This window comes from Sorex araneus, chromosome 2 (assembly GCF_027595985.1).
Source record: "Sorex araneus isolate mSorAra2 chromosome 2, mSorAra2.pri, whole genome shotgun sequence".
In the NCBI taxonomy this organism is placed as follows: Eukaryota; Metazoa; Chordata; class Mammalia; order Eulipotyphla; family Soricidae; genus Sorex; species Sorex araneus.
The window spans coordinates 117,727,601-117,745,042 of NC_073303.1; the positions used below are offsets into that span (position 1 = coordinate 117,727,601).

Below are 17,442 nucleotides of genomic sequence, written 5' to 3' on the forward strand. Positions count from 1 at the left end.
TTCCCCAATTCCCACATCCAACAACTTGGATTCAAACCTCAGTCTAATGAATTGACAAGTTTAGACTACCTCACTAATAATAAACATCCCTAGTGACTCTGTTTGGGGGCCACACAAAGGCAGTGCTCCCAACTTGTGACTCTGCTCTCTTAGGAACACTCCTTGGAGGGCTTGGGAACCATATGGGGTACTGAGGATGGAATCTGGCATGGCTGCATGCAAGAAAAAAGGCCTAATGCACTATACTTTCTCTTCAGGCCCAAACACTCCTAGTAACTCTGGATGACATTCTAACAGATGAAAGAAAACTTCTCACCTGTTGCCCTGAAATAAAGACAATCCAGGTAACTATCAAGCAACACCTTTGATTTCATCAGTTACAGTGATTTGCAGGCAGGAATATATTTAAAGTTCCAGTTCAAGAGTTACATGTATTATATTACCTATATATGTTATTTTTTTTTAAACACCTGATTTGTAGCAGATGTTACCCTGAGGAGCAACTCTCATCAAGTCTAGAGAATGCCCTTCGCTGTCAGCTATCACCAGCTGGTACATAAGCTATAGAATATAAGAATAACCAAGGAGGCACACATCCCACCAGTACATCACCATCCGTTTCCTTTCACAGTTTCTAGATCTGAGTCAACACAAGTACATAGTAGGCAGTCAAATATTTGTTGAGTGAAGGAAAATGAGCATTTCTCAATACTCAATGTGTTCGTAACACAGTTCCAGACAACGTTAAGTTCTATCCAAAGGACACAATAAATTTCACTATTCCCATGTCACACAGCATAACATTCACTCATTTTGGACCAAAGGCCAGAGCCTCCACACACCAATGAAAAATCCTTTTATCTTATACTCGCCCACATTAATGTGGATTTTTTTAGCCTTCCAAATCACCTCTCTTATTGGTAAGTATGCATTTTCGACTAATTTGCACCGTGGTTGCCCCAAAGTGCTTTCTCAAATGGAGAAATGTTAGTATAATCTAATTTCTAACAGAAATTAAATAAAGCAAGTTACCTGAGATACGAAACAAGGTTCAAAACCATGAGGAACCCTAACCTTTTAGGAACGATAGTTTTACGAAGCCAATAGAAATGACAGTTGCTATACTGATTCACACGAAAGGGATTTAAATATAATTTCTGAAAAGAACACTACAGCTAAGGAAAGATTAACTATCTTTCCTCCTTACCCATCCATGTACATTGCTGGCGAGATCCTTTTAGTAGTTACTAGATCACAACTTCTCCAGCAAGTCAAGACAAAGATCTATGTTGGTATACACACGACAGTGACCACGTACCAAGGGCTGTACTTCGCAGTCATTTTTGAGAAATTTTAATACCGAGATAGGTAAAAAAACGTATGATGGAGTATAGCGTATCCACCGACTGTGTGTAACTTGAAATTACAATAACTCGAAAAAAAATAAGGCGCCAAAATAATGACAATTTACCCGAACTCACTAGAATTTGCAAAAGCAAAAGCTCATTAGAGAAAAGGGGGGCTGTCACGGGGAAGGGGGAGGCGAAGACGGAAGTGGAACCTGGGGAGGGCCACTAGCAAAGCAGAATGTTCCAGACCCTTCCTGGCCTTTTGGAGTCTGGCTGTCAAAAATGAGGCACCGCTGACGCGTAAGAGTTCGGTCTGAGTCAAAAGCAAGGAGCTTCGGAGCTACAAAAATAAAAATAAATGCTAACCTTCCTGAAAGGGTTGGAAGGGGGCACATAAAAAGAAAAAGAAATCATACCCACTATACAGATGAGCAAACACCCACCCCCCCACCCCCAAGAGCGTTTTCCGGTTACACAATCCAACGCCATGCACAGGGCGTTCGGTCCAAGCGCTAGCAATTGCTGGCCAAGGGTGCCTGGTGGGCTGGCATTTGGGGGATTTTTGCAAAAATCTGCCCGGTAAGGAGCGAGGCCTGGGGAAGGCGGGCAGGAAGGACGGACAAACTTCCCGGGGTCGGGGGCACGCGAGTGGATACTGGTGGTGGTGGTGCGGGGGTCTGCGTGCCGGCCGGTCCACGCGTGAACGCAGCATGGCTGGGGCTGCTCGTCCCGGGCCCGCGGCCGGCGCCGCTTGCCTCGGCCCAGGAGTCACCCTGACCCGGAAGCAGTACCCCGGAGTGGCAGCCGGCCGCGGGGAGGTGGGGGAAGCCGGCGGAGGGGACAGACAGGAAGGTAGGCGAGCGGGTAGTACGCGGCGGGGACCAGGGCCGACCGGGGGACGGTAGCCGATCCCCCCACCCCCCACCACCATCACCGCAAGGTCCGGGGTGGGGTGGGGAGGGGGGTGGGGGGGAGGAAGCCCCTCGCGGGCACGCGCGAGCCGCACACACTCACCTGCCCCTCCCCCTCCCCGCCCGCCCGGCGGAGGCTCCGAGGTGCCGCGAGCCGCGCGCGCACGCAGGGCGCGCGCACGCGCGCCGCCGGTCGCTTCCTCGAGCTCGCGCCCCGCCGGCTCAGTCCCAGCCCCGTTCATTCAAAGCCGGGCGCGCGCCCCGTCGCAGCCGCCTTTGCCGCCGCGCAGCCGCCATGGCCGCCCCCTGCTCGGGAAACCCGCCCCCAGCTCCGCCCCGCTAGCCCGGTGGCGGCTCTCGCGGTGGGGGCGTGGGGGAGGGCGGTCTCCGGGCCCTCACTTCCGCACCCCGCCCCGTCCCCCGTGGCGCCCAATAGGAGAGAAGCGGCCACTTGAACATCCAATGAGCGCAGCGGGGCGGGGCAGACAGCACCCGGTGTTGCTGCGGCGAAAAGCGGCAGCTCGGGGTTGGTATTTTTGTGACAGCTGCGGGCTATGTGAGCGGTAACCTGTTGGGGAGCGCTTGGGCAGGTTTGGAGGTTCTCTGTACTGCCTACACGCTACCTCTCGCTCCAGCCATGTCCCTTTTCATCTTCGGCCTCATCCTGCCAGATGAGACCGAGGGAACTGACTGTTTAAACTGAAAACACCCACCACCACCACCAAAACCTACAGAATTTAGTTCCCTTTTGGCGTTTCATACACACACAAATCACCAACAAAATCCACCGAAGTGAGCCCCCTTTTGGCGTGATTTGTAGACCCCAATCATTCCAACACCTAACAGGGTCAGAATGTGCAACCTTAATTTAGATGTGAGCCTCTTCCTTGTAATTCTTTATAATTTTTAATTGCATTTTCTTTAAACTGGAACTGTCACTTAACCGGCCCCTGCGTTGCTGCCCAGATGCAGCATGATTAGCCATTCCCCCAAATTAAAGTGTTCTTTAATTCTGCCATTTCCTTTGCAGCCTGTTTTTTTTTCCTTTAATATGTCTGCTATTTAAAAATTACATATGTCTATGTATATATATCTATCTTTGCTCTTGTGGATAGGAGTCCTCAGAATGCCTCGAAATGATCTTAATCCTAATCAAAACCCTTAATGTAGTTTGTCAAGTGCTTGATGGAGAAGAAGAGTTTATATGGTTCAAATTCATACAAATTGTCCACCAGCCCGTGTTTTTCACAGTCCACCACCTTCTACCCACTTCCTTAAAAAAACCAAAAAAAAACTCTACAGCTACCTTAGTTTCCTCATCAGTAATATGACCATAATACCTGTTAGTCATAGAATAAATAAAACCACAAAACTTCCCAGGGCAGAGCCTGACATGGCAAACATTCAGGGATAGGAGCCTTTTCTCCCGCTGTTACTTTACTGTAAAAACTCCCAGCAACTGCACTGCTTTAAGTCCACTCAGCCCCCTGGGCCCTTTTCAATATCTTACTCTGTTCCAATGCCCGAATTATAGTAACTTGATATTTCCAAAGGTTTTGCAATGCCAAAAAGCCAATAACGTGTAATGGCCTACATTCTTCCCATAGTCTTCAAAGTGCTTTTCCTGGGAGATGTACCTTTGCAACACATTATAGTCCCATGGTATTTTCTTCTTTATTATTATTGTCTTCTTAAGCTTTCCATTCCCAAACAAAATGATGTACTTTAGCAAAAGCAACTAGTGAGTGAACACTTATTTCCCCACATAAGAGCAGGACCAAAAGAATTTGCTAAATAGAGTACTGTCCGCAGGATCTGGGGATACAGCTCTGGGGCCATCAGGACATTCAAGTCCTGCCAGTGCTACTAAGGCACTCTTCAAGTCACCCCTCAGACCCTCTTGACAGTCATTGTGTGGAAGCTGGGCCTTATCATCAACTTTCAGGGAGCCAAACATTAGATTCTTTACAGGAAGTGAGTACCTTCTCATCGCCTTCAGCCTCTTGTTTTCAGCCTGCAGGACACAATTTCAGAAGACAGTGGAGTGAAATAGTTTTCTTGTGGAAGTAGTACTAATTCTAAGAAAAGTGTGACTTCTCTCTCAAGAAAGACACTGAGAGAGTTGGGTGGCAGGGGAGTAGGAAAGTCCCCAAGTGAAGGATGTTTGGGCCCTTGAAAGAGAGCCCAGGCAATGCCAAAGTGAACTGCACCAAGAAGAATGTTGCACACCCAGTGGAAAGGAATGTGGGAACTCCAAAATGGAGGCGTCTCTGGTTTCTTTGCAAAATCCACTGTATTTGGTGTTTTTCCAAACTGTCTCAGCTTAGAATGAGAGTGTTTATTGGGGATGAGGGGTGATGGGAGGGAACCTGGGGACAGTGGTCTGAGACATGTACAGTGGCGGAGAGATGGGTGTTGGAATACTGTATGACTGAAACCTAATCATGAACAGCTTTGTAAGGGTCTATCTCACTGTGATTAAATGAAAAAGATTAAAAAGTAAGAGAGAGAGGAACTTTTGATCTTGAGGGTTACTTTGTTCTTCTCTAAATACCCTCAGGCTGTCTGGTTTTGGGTATGAAAGCTCCTTTATTTCACTTTAGACTTGGCACTTGGCAATTTTTTTTTTATTTGGGGTGGGGGGCATGTTGTTCCAGTGCCCCACGTTATCTCTTCTACTTCCAGTGAAACTATAAGATTTACTTTAAATACTTCTAAAAGAATATTTTAAAATTAATCTTTATTGTTGAGTAGTAATAGTCCCATAATGGATAATCACAGGTGCCAATAATTAGGGATCTTGCTGGGGAACCACCTCTTGGGAATGTCTGATTTTAAATTCTGCCCACGTTGAGGCATTTGATCTGTGCTTTTGCCCAATCCCCAAATGTCTGGTTTAATTATTCATCCTATTAACTTTCAATACACCGCTTTACTTTCCCAGTCCAAAGATGTATGGCTTTATTGTTCTGAGTCCTCCAGGCAGGTTCTGAATATTGTTAACTCACCAACCATCTCTAACCAGGAGGTAGAGCCAGCCTTGCAAGCAGATTAGTCCTTCCTGATTTCCCCCGATCCAATTCCCTGACTTCACTAAAGGGATGTTTTTTGCCTCCAGCATCTGCTGCTCTGACTTGGACTTTAATGGCTTTTTATTAATGAGCAGCTGTTCGTGGTTGAATACAGATCATAAAGTCACATTTCTTGATTAAGCAAAGCAAAGCTTAGTTTATTAGTGAGAAGGAGGTACATTTGAAAACAAAGGGCTATCTGATTATAATGTAATGGATTGTTTTATCGACTTCTCTACTTGTGATGTTTTCATGCTTCCAAAATAGTACATTTTAATATTCTGGAAAAATATTCCATAATCAGCAGTGAATAGTCAATTGTTAAAGGGGGGAGGACACAAAAAAAGAGTCCAGGGCTGCTTTTTAATTTCTTTTATATTGAAAAGAAAATTAACATACCACTAAGAATTGAAATATTTTCCATCATAATTACTACAGCATATCTTAAATTAGTTGGATCATTATTAGTACTGATGCAGAAGGACCTAGGTTTAATAAAAATTTAGCTTTAACAACAGATCTCGAGAAGAGGCCCAAAAAAGAAATGGAGAAATATAATCTATGTCTTTTACTAGAAATATATTCTAATAAAAAGATGGTATGAACTTTGTTTCTCTGTTGCAGAGGTTCCAGCAATGACTTAATGCTCCCTCTCGGCGAGTGTCCATAAGGTTATTAGAGTTATAATTCAGTTGTATTATGAGTTAAGTAGACTTGATCAGATATGGTAATCAAATGCCATTATTTAAAAGATAAAAGTGTTAATATTTATGTAATCAGAAAAGTAAAACAGTTTATAATGGGCTCATCTTGCGTATGAATTGAGACTTACAAATAAAGCCGCATTGGGTTCCTGCTTGTAACTGGACCAGTGGGCGCTTCTGCTGGGGCATCTTCCATGTCAGAGGATCTGCCCATTTCTTCCTCTTCTCCAGCTGCCATTAGCCCTTAGAGCAGAAATCTCACACAGAACTCCAACTACCACTGGTTATACCCCAAATCATGTGGCCCTATATGCTTCCATGCAACAACTCTATTCCTCACCCAGCACACAGCACACGCTTAGTGCCCCACTGTGAGCCCTTAGACTCTGGGAGCCCCTTCTGTCCATAGGGACTGCATGATCTTAGTACCTCATTCCTAGTTCTGTAAGCTTTTCCTGTAGAAAATCACAAAGGCAGGGATACTGTGAGATACAGCATCTCAGACTGAAGCAGAAGGGGAGGCAGGGTGAAGATGGTTTAGAAATTACCCCTGTAATCCACACCAGACCACATAATGACAGCCCAGAAATAGTTCAGGTTCACTGGGAGAGGCCTGCAGGTAAGAGTGACACCTAGCTGAACCCCTCAGGGAACTTCCATGAGGGCAAACCACAAAGATGCACCCTCAGAGCAGAGCAGACACAATGCAGAAGTTGTGTACCCCACAAGCCTGGTTAGTGATAATAACCCAGAAGGTTCTACCAGTTCCAAACAGCTTTGTAACCTCTCAGATAATAGCTAGAGAGACACGGAAGAGAATGGTTAATGAGGTCAAAGAAACTATGGTACAGAGAGCCAATAAAATACAAGAATACATGGTAGTAAAAATTAAAAAAAAAAAACTACGATAAAATGACAAGTAAATACTGTGGTAAGTGAAATAAAACTCAGTACAAAGCCTCAGCAGCAGAGTAGATGAAAGGGAAAAGATCAGTGAACTCCAATGTGAGATAAAGGAAACCTTCAGAGTACAACAGAAGATGGGAAAATGTCTGAAAATAAGTGAACAGTCGAGCAGAGAACTATGGGATAAGTTTGAGAGGAACAGTATAAGAATCATCACAGTCCTTGAGGAATAAGAAGACAGGATTCGAAGAATAACTACTAGTCAATGAAATTATAACTGAGAATTTCTCAGAGTTGAGACATGCATGCTCCCAAATTCAAGAAACTCAGAGTCCCAGCCAAAATACACCCAAATAGAAAAATTCTAAAATTATAATCAGAATGGAAAAAGCCATACAGAATACTAAAAGCAGAAATATCAAAGGGCTTTAAAAAGGATCACCCATAAGATTCACAGCTGTCACTGTCACTGTCACTGTCATCCTGTTGCTCAGCGATTGGTTCGAGCGGGCACCAGTAATGTCTCACATTGTGAGACTTATTGTTACTGTTTTTGGCATATCAAATACACCACGAGTAGCTTGCCAGCCTCTGCCGTGGGGGGCGAGATACTCTTGATAGCTTAACGGGCTCTCTGAGAGGGGCGGAGGAATCAAACATGGGTCGGCCATGTGAAAGGCAAACGCCCTACCACTGTGCTATGGCTCCAGCCCAAGATTCACAGCAGATTTATTAAATAAAACTATAAGGTCAAGAACAGAATGGCAGGACATAGTCCAAACAAAATATAAAACCAAAAATTTAATTCATGTTATATTAGAAACTTTCAGTATAAAAAATTAGGTTTATATTGATCCTTTTCTTGGCATAATTTATATGTATAAAGGATTGTTGCTTAAATGGGCAGCTTACTCAAGAAAAATAATTCAAAGGAAAATACCCTTGTCATTTAACAATACACACAAGTATCTTACCCAAAATGAATTGTTTTATGCTCACAAACAGTTTGAACCTTTTACTCTAGCAAACATAATTACTTAATTACTAGTTGGTTTGTAACTGGGTATGAATTTCATTTTATTTTTTAGGTTTTTAGAGCCACACCTGGTGGGGACTTAGGGTTTATTCCTAGCGCTGCACTCAGGGATCACTCTTGGTGAGGCCAGGGGGACTGCATGTGCCTGGCATCGAACCTGGACCAGCAGTGAGCAAGGCAAGCACTATACCTGCTGCTATTTCCTCCAGTCCCCTGGGTATGAATTTTATACACTTTTATTAGAATTGTTAAGGCTCTATGTCTGGATAAAGTGTACTTTCTGCAGCATCTTGGGAGGCTTTCCAAACATATCAAAAATCTGGTAGAAGGAAAGTTTCTTCTAACTCCCTGTTCATTTATTTAAATAGTTTATTCACTACTTACTTAGAGCACAGTGTTTGCTAAGCATGTTACAGTCAAAAGAACACAAAGTCCTTAACTGAAGGATATCTAATGAAGTCAGTATGCCACAGGTAAAGCAGAATTTCTCAAGGAACAACTTTTTCATAAGGCGCATTCTAATGTTAGAGTGGTCTCATCACCAGAACTCAATTAGTATATTAGAGCCACTAGTCGAATGGGAAGAAATTTGTAGCTGGTTATTCTTCTGGCAAGTATCCAGGTACCCAGTTTAGTTGCTTTCTGTTTTCAGGAGGGTGGAATCACCCCAGGGGTTTGGGGGCCCTAAGAGCCATAGTGCAGGGTTGAGGGGAGGGGTTGTGGTGCCAGGGATGGAACTCAGAACATCCATGTTCAGCACACACGATCTAGCTCCTTAACTCTCTCTCCAGTTCTGACGTGATTTTTTTTTCTAGTTTCCCATATGTGGATGTAGGTAGATACTCTAGGGAAACAAGTTTGGGGGAATATGTCTGATGGTTCTTTCACGGAAGGTTAAACATTCTTTTGCCAGCTAGTGCTGGCATGAGAAAACTGAAAGTGCCCCATGATAAGCATAAAAGAAAGGTGTGGTCCTCTATAGATATGTTTCTGAAGCCAAATACAAAGTGGAATCAAGTCAAGGTTCAAGCTGATTTGTTTTGGAGGATATAGGTCAACTTCAAAATAATGTATGCAAAATAGGTAAACTTCAAAATAATTGGGCCAAAGTCAAGGTTCAAGCTGATTTGTTTTGGAGGATATAGGTAAACTTCAAAATAATGTATGCAAAATTGGTAAACTTCAAAATAATTGGGCCAAAGTGATAAATAGGGGTTAAGGCGCTTGCTTGTCTTTCGTGCAATTCCTGCCACCAATGGTTCCCCCTCCCGTCCACTACTGGGTTCAATACACCCATAGCACATCCACGACTCTCCTCCAAGAGGAGAAATGGTGGTGGTGGTGGTGTGTGTGTGTGTGTGTGTGTGTGTGTGTGTGTGTGTGTGTTTAAACCTTTTTAAACACTTTTTAAACCTTTTCAAACTTTTTACCACAATCTCCTCCCTGGAGAGATTTTAATTCCTTGTTTTCTTGTGCCTTCCAAATTGCTACCTCAGTATCTGATGACGTTGGGACCTGCTATTTCCATGAGGATTAGGATCCTTGCAAAGTGACCGTTAAACCCTGCAGGAGCCGAGGCAGGCGCAGTATCCTCCACTGTGGGTCCGACTCCCCTCTCTAGAATCTGGCTTCCCATGTCCTGGCCTATGGAGAGCCTCCATGGAACCGTGCTTCGTGAACACCTGTTTCTTGTTGGTTGCACCGTGCTTCGTGAACAACACCTGATGGGGAATCAGGATGTCTTGTCACGCTCACAAGTTATGGCTGGTTTATCAGCTGCAGACACTTGAGGGCAAACAGGCAGGGAGAAGTATATAAGGGGAGAAGTCACCTGGCTGGTCGGTTCTCCCTCATGCGTCCCCTTTTCCTCCTTACTCCACGTCCCCATTCCTGATTTCTTCTCTAACGCATGAGAAAGTTCCTGAATAAATCGCAGCCAAAAGGATCTCCGAGTTGCGTGTTTCTTCGCTGGACGAAGCGGCGCGCGACAGCTGGTGGCCTGTACGGGGAACCCGACCTCCAGTACCCCCCCCCGGTAGATTCAGAACTTGCTGCGATTTATTCAGGACTAAGGTTCACGAGAAATCGTGACGATCCGGTTCCTGTGGTAAGTCAGGACGAGAAGTCGCGACGATGAGGTTCCTGTGGTAAGTCAGGACTAAGGTTCACGAGAAGTCATGACGATCAAGTTCCTGTGGTGAGTCAGGACAATGGTATCCATGGATGTGTATGTTTCGTTTGTTGGTTGGATGTTTGTTTGTCTTTCCCTTTGTCTTTTCATTTTTGCTTTCTATGATTACTTTAAGGATCAGAAGTGCGATAAGGCCGTACGATCAGGACAAGTAGTGTTAGAAGACACAAAGAAGGACAGAGGCAGCCGTCATGGCATTGTAGCCTCTGAGCCAGAGGAGGGTTCGGACGTGGAAAGTGAGGCCTCTAGGGGAACCCCGCTGATGGAGGGACGCGCCCCAAAAAAGAAAGGAAGGCCCCAAGAACCATCCATGACCCGTCCGGCTCTTTATCCCTCGCTACGTCAATTTCAGCAGGGACGGGCTAACGGGGATTCTGACCCCCCTATTGAAGAGGAAGCTGCGATACATGATAGTGACCGATACTTACCGCTAAAGGGCTCTAAGGATGATCCGCCCCCTTACTTTAACAAAGCGGAAGGCGGACTTTCTTTTGCAAAACCCGGGCTCTGGGCAGAAGTTAGGCGAGAGCTACAGTTAACTTACCCAGTTTTTGAAGATAATAATCAACAGCGATATCATGAGCCCCTAGATTTTAAAATAATTAAGACCTTGGCAGAATCAGTAAAGACTTATGGAGCCAACGCCGCATTTACTATAACTCAAATAGAAGGTTTATTCAGATACTGTATGACCCCAAATGATTGGCAACAGGTGGCTAGAGCGGTGTTGACTCCTGGACAATACTTGGACTGGCGCACCTTCTTAATGGAATTCGCAAATGAGCAAGCAGCAACCAATCTAGCCCAAGGAGGGGCACGAGCAGTCTGGGATAGGGACATGTTATTAGGACTTGGCAGATTCGCCAATCAGCAGACCGGGTACCCCCCAGAAGTTTATACGCAGGTGAACCAAATAGGATTGAAAGCGTGGAAAGCTCTACCCAACAGAGGGGAAGTCCGAGGCAACCTTACTAAAATAGTTCAAGGGCCCCTGGAACCGTTTTCCGAATTTGTTGCCCATGTAGTCGAGGCTGCCGGAAAAATCTTTGGAGATTCGGACACTGCGATGCCTCTCATAAAGCAGTTGGTATTTGAACAATGCACTGCTGAGTGTCGCAAGGCTATCGCCCCCTATAAGAGTCTGGGACTGGAGTATTGGATGAAAATATGCCGAGAAATAGGGGGTCCCCTAACCGCCACAGGCTTAGCTGCGGCTGTCATGGATATTACCAAGAAAGTTACGGGACTCGCTGTAACCTGCTATACGTGTGGAAGGACAGGGCACCTGAGGAGACAGTGTCCTGTCAATAACCAAGTTGTAGGATCTAGACCCAGACTTTGCCCTAAGTGTAAAAAGGGAAGACATTGGGCAAGTGAGTGTAGGTCAGTGAGAGATGTCCACGGCCATAGGATATCTCAAAGCAATATAAGAAGGGATTCAAAAAACGGCTTACGGGGCCCACGTCCCCAGGGCCCTCAAATATATGGGGCGGCGCAAGTTTCCGAGGAATGGCCATCTCTGCAACATCCCAGGGACTCGGGGGAGCCTCTAAGGCCTCCCCCGCTGTGACCCTACAAGCCGTCAATCCCATGGTCCTCACTCCGAGAATGGGAGTACAGATTTTAGAGTTAGGGAAACTAGCCCCTTTACCGAATGAAGTTATAGGATTGCTAATAGGCTCCCCTGAAGCAGTTTTGAGAGGCTTGTGTGTATATCCTGGTATAATTGATCCCAACCATTCTGAAAGTATGAGAGCCCTGATTGAGTCTCCCCGTGGGATTACTGCTATCAGCCCAGGGGACCCTGTTGCCCAGGTTATTCTCCTTCCCGCCGTGGGTGGACAGACATGCAATGGTAAAAGGGCTTTAAATCAGGAACAAATTGAGGGAGCTTTTCTTGCATTAGGTATGCATACCAGACCCATGATGCAATTAATAGTAGAAGGAAAAAGGATCATGGGACTCCTTGACACTGGAGCAGACCGTAGCATAATAGCCACTAAGGATTGGCCTTCTGCCTGGCCCACACAGGCTTCTGCTCAGCAGTTGCAGGGCCTGGGGTACCTCAGTACCCCAGAAGTAAGCGCACGTCACCTCACCTGGAAGGATGACGAGGGACACCAGGATAGCTTCCAGCCCTTTATACTTAATTTGCCCTTTTCCCTTTGGGGACGAGATGTTCTGGCTAAGATGGGAGTTAGGCTTTGCACTTCTTCGCGCCCTACTGCTGTTTCTGCTGACCAAAATTTATTGTAGGAGCCGCTGTGGAAATCATCCCCCTAACATGGTTAACAGAGGACCCGGTGTGGGTTCCACAGTGGCCTTTGTCCTCTGAAAAGTTGGATGCAGCTGAAGCCTTAGTTAATCAACAATTGTCAGCTGGACACTTACGTCCTTCTGTATCCCCTTGGAATACTCCTATTTTCGTAGTTAGAAAGAAATCCGGTAAATGGCGTTTGTTGCATGATCTTCGAGCTGTTAATGCTCAAATGCGCATGATGGGGCCTGTACAACGTGGCCTGCCTTTATTAGCCACTTTACCAAAAGATTGGCATGTAATTGCCATTGACATACAAGATTGCTTTTTCTCTATCCCGTTACATCCACAGGATATTCCCCGTTTTGCGTTTACATTACCCTCTAAGAACCATGAGCAACCAGATAAGCGATATGAGTGGGTAGTCCTCCCACAAGGGATGACAAATAGTCCCACTCTTTGCCAGCTATACGTAGGTTCCATCATAGCTCCTTTGCGAAAGTGTTTCCCGAAAGTACAATGTGTGCATTATATGGATGATATCCTGCTGGCAGCAAAATCCGAAAACGCTCTTAATAATGCCCTACTCAAATTAACCTCGCTCTTACAAAGTGCCAATTTAATTATTGCCCCTGAAAAAATTCAGAAAGGAACAGTTGTCCAATATCTAGGCGCTAAGATAACCCCCAAAGCAGTACATCCCCAAAAAATTACGCTTCGGCTTGACCACTTACACACGCTTAATGATTTCCAACGTTTGTTGGGAGACATTAATTGGATAAGGGGATACCTTAAATTACCTAACTATGACTTAAAACCTTTATTCAATATGCTTCAAGATGATCCTTCTCTTTCTTCCCCACGGACTATCACACCCGAAGCTAGAGAAGCCCTTTGCAAAATTGAGCAAGCTCTTACTGCTGCTGGCAATACACGCGTGCAGCCTGAGTTTCCTATTTTACTTTGTGTGCTTCCAACATATGGGCAACCTACTGCAGTCCTATGGCAGGAGGGACCCCTTCTGTGGATTCATCCTAGGGTCTCTCCGGCAAAAGCCGTGGAATTATACCCTGCAGCTGTAGCCCGTTTGGCTATGATTGGTATTCAGGACTGCTTGCAATACTTTGGAAAACTTCCAGATACTCTTATAACCCCCTATAATTCCAATCAAATAGTATCTTTGTGTAACTTACATGATGATTGGGCGATTCTCCGATTTTCTTTTCCCAATGTTATTGATAATCATTATCCCAAACATCCACTAATGACCTTCTTTAAAACCCATCCGGTAATTTTCCCCAAAGTCACCTCTTATGTACCCCTTCGGGATGTTCCAAACATTTATACTGATGGTTCAAGTACAGGCTGGGGGGCTTATATGATAGAGGGTCAAGATCCTATTCGTATGCAATTTCCAACTACGTCTCCTCAAGTTGTGGAACTCCGCATTGTCTTGACAGTGTTTGAGCATTGCCCCTTTGCTTTCAATTTGATCTCTGATTCACGATACGTTGTAAATGCTCTCTGCTCACTCGAGGTAGCAGGACCCATAAAGGCCTCCAGCTCGATAGCCTCCTTGTTATCTGCTTTACAGCAAATTCTTTGGACCCGTGAAAAACCATTTTTTGTCACACATATCCGCTCTCATACAGGCCTTCCGGGTCCCTTAGCAGAAGGCAATGCTTATGTTGATGCACTCACTAGACCATCTTGTTTTGTTATTCAGTCTCCTTTACAATTAGCAAAAAATTTTCATGACCGTTTCCATGTTTCTTCTCGGACCCTTCAACATAGATTTCAAATCCCTCGAGCCGAAGCTCGGCAATTGTTTTACATTGTCCACACTGTGTCCCTTTTCTTCCTGCCCCCTCCATGGGCATAAACCCTCGTGGTCTTGTGCCTTTACGCATTTGGCAAATGGATGTTACACATTTCTCGGAATTTGGCAGGCTCAAATATCTCCATGTATCTGTGGACATGTGCTCCGGTATCATTCATGCCACTCCCCTTTCTGGGGAGCGGTCCGCAAATGTTATCTCTCATTGCCTTGAAGCATGGGCAGCCTGGGGCATTCCAGCCCAACTGAAAACAGATAATGGTCCGGCATACACCTCTGCTAAATTCACCGCATTTTGTGCCCAGATGGGAGTCTCTTTATCTCATGGCCTCCCATATAACCCACAAGGACAGGGCATCGTTGAGCGTGCTCATTCCACCCTTAAAGCATGCCTAATAAAACAAAAAGGGGGAGTTGGCCTGGGACGGCCCCCTCGAGAAAGAATCTCTATTGCACTTTTTACTCTAAATTTTTTGATCATTGATGATAAGGGCACCTCCTCTGCAGACAGGCATTCTTCAAAGATTCCTGTGTGCCAAGGATATGTTAAATGGAAAGATATCCTTTCTGGTGAATGGCACGGCCCGGACCCCGTGTTAACCTGGGCCAGAGGTTCTGTTTGTGTTTTTCCACAGGACAGGGCGGAACCAGTGTGGATTCCTGAACGTCTGACACGAAAGACCGCACCTCCAGTAGACCAAGAGGTGGAAACTGGTGCTCCTGCTCAGCCTGGTTCCTGTGATGATACGAGCTGAAGAAGCAGCTTTTTGGGCCATTGCTACAACTTGGCCTGCTCTAATCCCTTCCGTTCCCACCTTAATAAGACCTGAGTAGAAGTCCCCTCTATTTTATCAAAGAGTGGGTGGAGGTGGGAGTAGTACTATCCTTATTGCTTCTCACTGCTTTGGTTTTTGCCTGGTGTCTATATAATATGCAGCAAGTACAACTATTTACAAGGGCGTGATATTTGCAGGTATCCCGGCCCTGGAGGCACAGCAATCCCCCAAGCTTTGGCTTGCAACTTTGAATCAATAATCTCGCTGAGAACAATCAAGTCTAGCTGGATGTAGCAAAGGTATTGTGCAGCTGAGAACCCTTAACTGCAGGGGACCTCCTGTAGTTGAGGAGTTTGAAAGGGTGCATTATACCCACCTGACCCTTGGACCAACCTAAGACAGGGACCTACAAGCGAGAGGGCTCCCAATGACGGGTAAGGCCAAGGGGGCCGAGGTCGCTACACAGACTTGCTGTTCTAAAACAAAAAGGGGGAACTATGGAGAGCCTCCATGGAACCGTGCTTCGTGAACACCTGTTTCTTGTTGGTTGCACCGTGCTTCGTGAACAACACCTGATGGGGAATCAGGATGTCTTGTCACGCTCACAAGTTATGGCTGGTTTATCAGCTGCAGACACTTGAGGGCAAACAGGCAGGGAGAAGTATATAAGGGGAGAAGTCACCTGGCTGGTCGGTTCTCCCTCATGCGTCCCCTTTTCCTCCTTACTCCACGTCCCCATTCCTGATTTCTTCTCTAACGCATGAGAAAGTTCCTGAATAAATCGCAGCCAAAAGGATCTCCGAGTTGCGTGTTTCTTCGCTGGACGAAGCGGCGCGCGACACTGGCCCAAAACTGCATTTTGCTCCGTGAAGTAGGAAAACAGGAAAGGTTGAGAAAGTGCGAAGAAGTGGCCTGTCATTATCTTTTAAGAAAGGGTAACGACTCTTCCACAAGACTATTCGCCGTTTGGCCTCTTTGTTCCAGGCAGCCCTGTGCCTGACATTTCTAATAATTAACTCTCAACTAAGCACTGTTCTGGTGTCATAAGATGCAATATTGCTTTACTAGGCCCAGTATTGACATGCCATAGGGCAACATCATGGTAATAAAAACAGGAGAGACCATCAGTCATTGAGCGCTCAGCACCTGTTAGGCGCTGGTTAGTTGTCACAGGCACGGGGACATCGGCAAAACACAGTACACAGCAGGGTAGATATCACCCACATTTTATAGGTGAAGAAACTGGGAGTAAAGGAGACTTTAGAATTTGACTGAAAGGAGAGAGGTAGTAAAGTAATGACGGAGAGTTTGAACAGGAATGCATATGTAAATATACTTTTCTGGAAATTCCCTTCACAATGAAACACCTTCTCGAACTTGCAGATTGTTGGAGCATGGGTTCTGGATTTGGGTTTCTGTCCAGCTTTACCACTAGAAGCTCTGTTGGCAAGGATATTTTGTGGAATTGTTTGTTTCAAGTTTCTTCATCAGAGAAGGGAATAAATAACCTCATTGGCTTAACAGAAAAGAGCCCACAGAGAACACTGGGATTTTGTCCTACATAGTAAACACATGGCAAGCCTATATTATTAGTAGTAATAGCAGCAGCCATAAACGGGTTGTAATAGAATTATAGATAACATTCTGGGACATAAAGAAGAAGTAGGAGAACTATCTAGAAATATGCTGCACCTGAGACATTATCAGTGTCCCCGGGAATGGAAGAGGCTGAAGGGCAAGGGGGGTATGGAGGGAACACAGGACACTGGTGGAGGGATCTTGCCACTCTGGTGAGGGATTGGTGTAGCACCAGTGCAAATAGAAAACGGAGTCCTGTACCATTGTAAATTACAATACCTTATTCAAAAGTGATTTGGAAAAATATAGAAGCCATTGCAATGATCAGAAAGATGGAGCTTAGGAAAGACAGTTGTTTAAGATGTGAACATCCGGGGCTGGAGAGATAGCACAGCGGGTAGGGCGTTTGCCTTGCATGCGGCCGACCCGGGTTCAAATCCCAGCATCCCATATGGTCCCCTGGGCATGGCCAGGGGTGGTTCCTGAGTGCAGAGCCAGGAGTAACCCCTGTGCATCGCCAGGTGTGACCCAAAAAGCAAAAAAAAAAAAAAAAAAAAAAGATGTGAACATCTGATTCACTATCAAGACTACAAGAAAGACATTTTGCTGCTTTCTCTTCTCTGCTCATTTCACTGAACAGAAGTGTACATAATAAGTTTTTACAGAATCCGGAAAGAAGAGTGAAAACAGAAAACTTTTATGACTTGTTCAACAGCAAAAGAGTTACTTCATACACTAAAATGTACTTTCCAAAAATCTTAAGATGAATTTCTAAGAATTGTTCACAGAAACATTTGTGTAAGCAATTTGAAACCACTTTGTGGGG

At 45.3% G+C, this 17,442-nt stretch overlaps 2 protein-coding genes across 4 annotated transcripts in view; one reads left to right on the top strand and one right to left on the bottom strand.

Annotated features, from left to right (window-relative positions):
• Positions 1–2,621, bottom strand: part of EBAG9 (estrogen receptor binding site associated antigen 9) — a 27,446-nt gene extending 24,825 nt beyond the window's left edge. Inside the window, exon 1 of one of the 3 annotated variants that reach the window (XM_055127964.1) lies at positions 2,364–2,621. The gene's annotated coding sequence lies outside the window, so the exon portion shown is untranslated. Of the gene's footprint in view, positions 1–1,207; positions 1,233–1,318; positions 1,338–2,363 lie in introns of those variants that run through there. The other 2 variants (XM_055127965.1, XM_055127963.1) reach the window with 2 other exon arrangements.
• LOC129402241 (igE-binding protein-like) lies at positions 1,848–11,866 on the top strand. The gene is made up of 2 exons (XM_055127962.1): positions 1,848–1,928; positions 9,474–11,866. Exon 2 carries the CDS (start codon positions 10,188–10,190, stop codon positions 11,736–11,738), a length of 1,551 nt encoding a protein of 516 aa, XP_054983937.1. The 5' UTR covers positions 1,848–1,928; positions 9,474–10,187; the 3' UTR covers positions 11,739–11,866.
• The last annotated feature ends 5,576 nt before the right edge of the window (positions 11,867–17,442 follow it).

Coding starts and splice junctions, on each gene's coding strand:
- LOC129402241 (XM_055127962.1), top strand. CDS start 10,188: ATGGTATCCATGGATGTGTATGTTTCGTTTGTTGGTTGGATGTTTGTT.